The 9,047-nt window shown below is 40.7% G+C and overlaps 1 protein-coding gene across 1 annotated transcript in view; it reads left to right on the top strand.

The window, feature by feature from the left end:
• The first annotated feature begins 205 nt into the window (after positions 1 to 205).
• The window catches only part of cxxc4 (CXXC finger 4), a 23,080-nt gene continuing 14,238 nt past the window's right edge, over positions 206 to 9,047 (top strand). Inside the window, exon 1 of the mRNA XM_035659754.1 lies at positions 206 to 1,041. Coding sequence (XP_035515647.1) covers positions 217 to 1,041 — 825 coding nt within the window. The 5' untranslated portion in view covers positions 206 to 216. The remainder of the gene's footprint in view (positions 1,042 to 9,047) is intronic.

Here is a 9,047-nt window from a genome sequence, read left to right as displayed (position 1 = left end):
GCAGAGAAATGAAATCTGACTAGGATGAAAACATTTGCCTCTTTTATGTGTAACTGTTGTTGTTTTTTTTTGTTTTTGTTTTGTTTGTTTTTTTGCTTTTAGCACTGGAGAAGATACACCAGGATGGTAACACACTGTTCGTAACCAGCTTCAGTTCGACAAAGGCCACTGTAACCTCACCCTCTTCTCCGAAACATTGACAGCCATTCCTCAGCCATGTCTAACCTAAACAATGCGCTTTGCATTGAAAACGGACAGAACGCAGATGTGTCTCTTTTACAAAAGGATAACCTTCAGGATGGTGGATTAAGCCAGCTTTTGGATTATAACGCAGAAATGGAAAGGTACAGGTCTTTTGCAAACTTTTATAAAACCAATGGGGCATTTCCACAGACTGCTAAGATTGCCCGCATCACAACGCCCATTTTTCCCAGTGCCAGAATTGGCATGTCCCCTTGGAACTGCGATAACGCCATGCTCTGGGGAAGGAAATCAGCGGCAATAAACCCTAATAGGACCAGCATGCATAGAAATGACTCCCAGAGGCCGGGGAAGCCTGGCGTGCCGCCAGAGACGCTGCAAATGGCAAATAATAATTTCCTCTCTACCTTATCCCCCGAACACTGCAGACCTTTAGCAGGAGAATGCATGAACAAGCTGAAATGCGGCGCTGCTGAAGCAGAGATAATGAATCTCCCAGAACGCGTTGGAACTTTTTCCGCTATCCCGGCTTTAGGGGGCATCTCATTACCTCCCGGGGTCATCGTCATGACAGCCCTTCACTCCCCCGCAGCCTCAGCAGCCGTTACAGACAGTGCGTTTCAAATTGCCAATCTGGCAGACTGCCCACAGAATAATTCCTCGGTATCCAGTGGAAACCCAGCGAAGAAGAAAAGGAAAAGGTGTGGGGTCTGTGCACCCTGCAGGCGGCTAATCAACTGTGGTGTCTGCAGCAGTTGTCGGAACCGCAAAACGGGCCACCAGATCTGCAAATTTAGGAAATGCGAGGAGCTGAAGAAGAAGCCAGGCTCGTCGCTGGAGGTGAGAACCGGGGCTCTGCTTCCCCTTCTTTTGTTATTATCCCCTTGCACTCCAAAGCATTAACCTTTTCATCCAGTCACGTTCTAAGCCCTTGAAAATTGTTTCCATGCCCACCCATGCCTGAACATCCCCCCGGCTTCTCAAATCTGCCTACCCGCCTAGCCTAATTGGCAGTAATTAGGGGTGTTTGTGTGGAGCGCAAGCTGAGCTTGGCTCAGACACCCCTAATTGCTGCCAGTCAGGCTGGGGCTGGAACGCATCCGAACAACCCCGAGCTTGGCTCAGCTCCAAGCAGGGCTGGGAAATGGTTTTCAGCAGAGAGCCATCCCTCTCTGCACCCGGTCATTTTAACCAATTATGGAAACCGTCTCTGGATGGGGAGAATCAATATCCCACAAAGCCTCAGCCTCCGACCACCAAGAGATGGTGAGAGTGATGGCAGGGCTGCTGATGGTGTGTCTCAAAACATCCCACAAGTTTTGTGTGGGGAGGGGAGTGTAGCACCCATGCTGACTGATCCTCTCCCACTGGCCCTGTATGAATTGATTGTGCATATACAGTAGCGTTGAGATGAAATCATTTTATGTTATATTTGTGTCATTATGTCCAATTACGGATCAATCTGGGGCATGTTACATATCAAGAAGGATGCAGAGGCAGGAAGAAACATTGTCACTTAGGAAAAAGAAAAACATAGCAAGTTTGGCTTAATTGACAAGCAGCAAAAGGCTTCATTAGGACACAATCAGAGGGCAGTGTTGCTTTTTAAAGGTTCATTTTAATTGAATTATTTTGTAGCTGACATTTGGTTCACGGTAAAGGCGGAATATGAATGTTAAGTTGCAAATATGGTTCTCTTTACCCTGAGAGTTTGAACTTGCTCACTGACTTAACATGAGCCTGTGTGGATGAGTCACCAACAAATGCAACCTGAGGGCCAGATGATTTGCTCATTAATTAAGTAATTACACAGAGAGGAAAAAGAGGTTAATTATAAAATATTACCTAATCTACTCATGGATAAACACCATGTATGGATTCCTTCATATTGTTTTTATTCCATTATGAAATTGGGCCATTAGTTTGTCTTATTCTTGTTTGAATCTATGATAGATTTAATTTTTGCAGATAATACTGTAAGTTCATTTAGGTGTGTTTTTCTTATGCTATGTAATGTACATATCAACGTTCTGAGTGATCAGGAAATTATGTATGGGTTCACAGTAAGATGGTACCTGAATGCAAATGTTGAAGCTTGTTCCTGACCGAGTAGTGTTGAGGAGCTTCATGTGACGTAACCTATTATTACTTATTCATATGATTCTCATCATTTGCATCTCATGTACTCTACGATCTACTGTGACATATGAATTCGATTGTGGTTTGACACCTTGCCATCCACAGCTAATATTTTTAGTAACTTTTAATGATTTTGAGTCCCACGCATCAAAAGCTTTGCAACTAAAACAGAAATTGAGAGACTAAGTTAGGTCTGGGTTTTTTTTAACTCTTTAACCCCAAAAGCAGCACTGTCATTACAAACACATGTTGTGCAGACAAGCACCTGTTCAAACCTACAGAGCTTTACTCAAAATTCTTGTTAAGATCCCAAAGTTTCCAAAAGTTCGCAACAGGATAAATTTGGAGGTAAACATTTATACACTGCAAAAATATTCATCTAGACCAGTTCTAAAATTATTATTATTTTTTTAAAGGACCAGTGTTTAGGATTTAACTGTAGTTTAAGATTATACCTCCCTCGCTTCATCCTCCCCTTCCAAGTGCAACTAAGGTGGCTCTGAAAAACGCAAAAGACCCTATCTACAGCCAGTGTTTGGTTTGTGTGTTCTGGGCTGTAAAAACATGGTGGTTCAATAGATAAAAAAGGCTCATTGTAAAGTAAAAAAACCCCCAAACAATTCTTATTTTCAGGTGATTATACACTAATGAAACCATAGTTGCACATTATATTTTGTTTCTGCCAATAGTTCCACCTAAATATTAAACACTGGACCTTTAAGAACATGTGAAAACATCTGCCAGTGCAGTGATATTATTTCAGGCTGTTTCCAGTAGAAATCAATTGGAAAGAAGAAGAGTAAGACAGGTCAGTGCACTAGAATCAGGAAAAAATCTACGTTATTTTAAAAATGACCTGAAACAAGGTAATTTACATTGAGAAAAGTAGAAATATTCACTATATTTCACTTGCTTTAAGAAAATTTGACTTTTAAGAAGACAGAAAATGATAGCCAATGGTGCAGCCATAAAACCCATAGTTTGATGGCTTTGAATATTTAATTTAATATATTTTACAGTATCTTAAAGTGAGTGTTAGAACAAGCTGACAGAGACTTTTCATAAAGTGCTGAAGACTGCTTCTTGCAGGGGAAATTGTGGGAAAACAGGGTTTAAGAGTTTAAATAAGGGGGTCACTGATGGGTTATGGGTTATAGGTTGGACTTGTAAACCACAGAGGTTGCAATCGGAAGCTCATTTAATGCCGACGCCATGTATCTAACAGGTGTCCCAAACAGGTGTCCAGGAAGCTGGCCTCACATTCATAATGTATGGGTAGACGCACTTTTGGAAAACATCCATTTGCAAAGACGGTTAGAATTACCAAGGGTGTGAAAACCCCCCAAACAAATCCACACTTGCTTTTAAAAGCTCCTTCACTGAGTTCAGTAATTCATATTATGGACTTCTCGAGCAGTAATTGTTATTTTTGACTCTGCATCTGTAATTACAGGTGCTTCTGCTGCGGAAATGGGTTTGAGTTTAAAGGCGTCTTGGAGGTGTGAAGTTGTGCTCTTAATGCAACAAACTTTTATACGTACATCAAGAGCGATTGCTTTTTTTCACCTTGTCGATGGTGATAATGGTCGCTTACAGTTCAGTGGGATTTGATTGAGAAGTGTGACGAATCAGGTGCTGAAATGAGTTTAGAAGGAGAATTCACAGTCCATGCATGCAAACTCACATGTGAACAGTAACACGCAAGCACACTCTGTCTCTCACTCTTTCTCTCACACGTGCAAAGATCCACACAAACACACACTCGCATTCACGCTCTTACCTATACTCATAAACAAACAAAAGCACACACCAAACGTGAGCTGAGTGTACCTTTTGCCTTGGAAGAGACGATAAGCTACTGGCAGCCAGTTAGATTTGGCTGTCAGTGTTTTCCACATGGGAATCACCCTGAACTAATTATATCTTAAGCAGCGGTGGAAAATGCAAATCAGAATTTTACTCACACCCCTGAAATCGGAGAGCCAATTTAATCTAATACCCCCTTTAATTTAGCGCGCTAATGCAAGGCCCTAGAGAATTGCCCTGTGTCACTGCTGTGCTGTTCTGCAGCAGAATCTGCTCGCTCTCTCTCTCTGTCTCTGTGCTGCTCTCAGGCTCCAGGATGGATTAGTCTGGCAAAGGAATCTCATCTAACCTAACATTTCCCGAGCAGTTACCTTTGCATAGCTTGAGCTCCGATGGCTCAAAGGTCCTTCATTAACTTTCAAATGCAATAATACTCGCATGTGGGCAAGCTGTGTCTTTACCTCTGTTTACCTCACCTGTTTACCTCAACTTTACTTTTATTTCTGCAGAGAGACTCTTGAAGAGGCACCTTTTCTTAAATTCTGCACATGTAAAAGTTATTCTTGCCAGCATGTGTTTACAGCTTAATTAACACTGTGGCACTAAAACTGACATGGCGTGAGGGCATCCATACTGTATTTTCTGATAATTTTCAGAGGTAGCATTTGCCAACATTTTTTGCTTGTGGCCCCTTAAAATGATTCAGTGTCCAGTTCTGACTCCTCATCACAGGTTATAGCCTTGGTGTAGACATGATTTGTGGGTAGTTCTCCCAAATAGTGATTTTCCTTCTTGGAGCGGTGACAGTATTTCATGAGAAAAAGTTAAAAAATTAGCATGACTTTGTGTTAATTATCTTGTGAACATTCAGATTTATGTTGGGACCCTTTGCAGGGTGCCAACCCCTAGGTTGGGTTACATTGTTCTAAGGTTCTTGGTATTCAGCATCCAACAAGTGGCTAAATGGTAACACCCTGCATTAAAATAATTTAATAATCTTTAAAAGCAAAACATGTTGTCACTGTAGCACCACAGTGAGGTTAATATTGGCCTTTCAGGTCTTTTCAAAGTTTATAAGTGAAGTTTATTCAAATTTTTTGTATGTTTTATTTAAATTAAATTAAATTTATTGTTGACGTAAGTCAAGTAAGTATATATTTTTTCGTATGTTATGCACAAAGGTCTAACCAGTATAGTGAAGTCTGACAGAAACACTTCTCAGACACTACTCAGTCTAACACTTAACATTGGATTTGAGTTGTACACTCGTGTGTGTATATGTTATCTTTCAAGTTTTTTTTGTGAATGACTCTTAATAATGCAGATTTCCCATCACTTACAGAAAGATGTCTAAAATAACATTTACTATACTATTTTACAGAAACATAGAATAGGATTTGAAGTGGCAGCTCAGTGGGTTGTTACTGAATTAAACAGCACTGCTATATTTTATGTTCATAATACTGCAGAGACAAAGCAAAATCCAAAAGCAGCAACATCTCCTATTTGAAGCATAACCATGTAGAAAAAAATCATAAAAAGGGCAAAACAAAAATCCAGTTGAACAGATTCCTCCTTTCAATTAACAAATGTCAAAGGCCATCATCAAGTCATGAGCAGGAAAACAGAATCCTAGAGTCAGGGGATGTTCTTTCTCTCCCTCTCTCTCCTTCTGTTCTTTGTGCAGTGTTGATATGACTACATGAAATGGGTGAGATGAAAAGGTGGCATGGCTGCCTAGAAACCTTTGCTATTGTGATAAAAGACAAGGCCCAAAATGGTAGGAAGCAGGACCTTGAGGAAAATAGCTTGGATTCAGCCCCTTAATGAGAGCACGGGAGCCAAATAAGCAACGGCAGCCAGGTCTAATTTGTTTTAGGTGTGCTCAGAATAGATAAGGACAAATCTGTGGCCTTCACCCCCTCCCCCCAACCTTTGCCTCCCTGGAGATAACACTGAGTGCTGCCAGCCAATCTCCGTGGGCAAAGGAGAGGGGGTAAAGAAATAATAATAAAAAAAACGAGGAAGGGAAAGCCTGAGGGACAGACGGCCTTTAGATCTGCAGATCTCTAACTTACTGGATTTATTCAAGCTTTAAAACTGCAGATTAATTTGGTCGCAGAGGTCTGGGGGAGTGTGAAAAAAAGAGAAATGAGGCTGTACACCGCTGTGCATCTCAACCTAAAGGGCAACCTTAAGCTCCTGTCAAGACAATAGGATTTTGCCATCTGAACCACGATGCAGACCGCTTAATTATACACATCTTCCCTGCAAGCTACCCTTGGCTACTTAAGAGCATGGGCCCCCTTATTCATTGTCATGCCCTTTTTCCCCTAGATTGGTCGTGCCGTGTGGATTTTCTGTCAGCTTCCATTTGCACCGAGTAGCTGTCCTCCTTAGGCCTTTGCTGTGCTCGGAAAGACACAACCGCACGGCACTGTTAAAGAATTCATAGTTTTTGCCACTGCCACCAATTAAGGCCAAAGCGTAATCTGAGGCGTCTGGACGTTGCCCTTACATTATGTGGTCTGCCGCCTCCTCTGCCCCTGTTTGATTTAACATCCCTGGTTCAGTGGTGAAAGAGAACTCATTGTCATTGTCTTTATTATACTGCGAGGGAGAGAGAAGGAAAGAGAGACAGGGATGGGGGTAGAAAGCAGCCCAGTGGAGGGTGGACAGCGTGAAAGAGCAGGTGCGGGAGGACGTTAATGTGTGGCACTTTAAATTTTAAACAGATGAGAATAAATTATTGATGCTGACTCTGGCTGAGAAGTTAAAAGGTATCTCGTCATTACTGAGAGCCTGCATGAAAAAGTGTGAGAGAAACGTCTTCAGCAAGTGCATCAGGAGATTGCAGTGAACACAGTGCATCGCAGCAAGGTGTTTTTTGTTCTCTATAAAAAATGATGCGATCTTGACTTATTTTGATTTCTGAACATATTTTATGTTTTGGCTCTAATGCAGCGATCCGACACTATGAGCACTTTTTACAAAGCGTTTTCCATTAAAGAAAGATTGCTGTAATTGAGTAAAGTGCAACAAGGCCAGTTGCAAAAGAGTGATTGAGCTGATGTAACATTAAGAACCACATTAGAAAAGTTCTTCTTTAACACAGTATTTTCTATTTTCAATTAGCTATTACCAAATTCCTCCAACATGCATATTGCTTCTTTCTTTTCTGTATCATGCACATTATTAGGCATTAGCTGTATTTTTACATTGTCCTTAAAACTGTAGAGTAACACAAGGTAATACACGTATCCTGATGTTGGCTCATTTCCATCCCAGGCCAGTATGATGCTTATCAGTAAAGACAATATAACAGTCACATGACAATTTCTTTCAATTTGTGGACTGACATTGGTAGGTCGTTCACCTGCTAAGATAAGAAGAATATCCTATAATAGTATACCGGTAATCAGATACCACCTGGAATAAAGCTTTAGTTTTATGCTCATTTATTCAGTAATTACAGTTATAATGGTTGTGGTGCTAGATAGCATTCCCTCGTGTCACACGATAAAAAAATATGAGTTGGCTATTTCACACTGACTTGCCATTTGAACAATGGTGCCTATAAAGTGAGTGTGTGTTGAAGTATCAATGGTGAAATAATTCTGTTCAAAACTCTTAAAACATCATCATAACAACTTATTTCAACCAAATAAATCTGTCCCTTGGCTTCGCTTGAGCCGTGTTACTATAAGCAAGGTGCTCTAAGAGTAGCAGTATTGGTTGGAAAGCTGGTTGAACCCAATCCAGTTTGATGTTAGGAACAGACTTTTAGGGGTCCAGTATCATGGCTTTAGACCGTGGATCTATTAAGAGGTCTAAGGATATGTTAGTCAGTCTAGTGCTAGTTTACTCCAGTGGTCAACCACAGAACTGCATAAAAATAAACTTTAGCCTAAAAAGTGATTTCCATATACTGTTGGGTGTCTGTAAATAATTTTATAAGTAAAAGTAAAAGTGTCCTGAGATTTCTTTTTTTAATTTTTGTTATGAATTGGCACTATACAAATAAAACTGAATTGAATTGAATATAGACCTTCAGTATAAATTACATAAATAAAAGCAAAGGCTGTTCTTCTAAGTCTTTGTTATGATAAGTGGGCAAATCAAGAACATAAATTGGAATTGGAATTGGAATAAAAGGGTGCCATCTTAAAAAACAGCATTCCTCCATGCTTCAGACCTTCATATGCAGTTAAACACCATTTAACCATTTACACCGGACTTTTGGTCATTGGTAAATGCATTACCTGCAGTTTACAGTCATACAGGATTCATAATTGCAAGACCCTTTGTTTTAATTTTATATGCAACAGAGTTGTCAAGATTTAGCATTAACAACTAGAGGCAAAATCATGTAGTTTGTGACCAAATTATGGAGAAGTTTATGCATTAATCCACATTCTACAATCATGTTTAAGTATATATGCAATTAAGAATTGAATTGATAGCTAAAAGGTCACCACCAACTTATAATAAAGGGTTAAAAAAAACATCATAAAGAGGTCAAGCATTGGCAGACCAGACCTGCATTGAACCCAAGGTGCAGATGATCTGCTAGGAAGATTTGCTTCCTGCTATGCATCTGGTTGACTGGATGTTTCTTGTTGCCTAAGATGATGACATTACCCTGAGCCTGATGCTGGGGGTTCATTGACTGTAGGCCAGTGAATTTTAAGGCCTCCGAACACAAACCGGACGGCCGACCATCGGCAGAAAAGCAGTCGGCTCCCGTCTCCTCGAGTTGGTCAAAAAAATGCCTCCAAACACACCAAACCGACGCCGACTGGAGCGTACGTTCTGCGCGTGCGCGAGGCGTAATACGTCCCCATAACAGCAGGCGGCGCTAATCTGTGTTGTCGCCCAAAACAAATGAAAACCGGAAATGA

The sequence above is a fragment of the Morone saxatilis genome, unplaced genomic scaffold (genome assembly GCF_004916995.1).
Source record: "Morone saxatilis isolate NCDOM2014 unplaced genomic scaffold, NCSU_SB_2.0 Contig17, whole genome shotgun sequence".
NCBI lineage: Eukaryota > Metazoa > Chordata > Actinopteri > Moronidae > Morone > Morone saxatilis.
The sequence above is the reverse complement of the archived record's forward strand: the minus strand, read 5'-3'. Positions and strand labels throughout refer to the sequence as shown.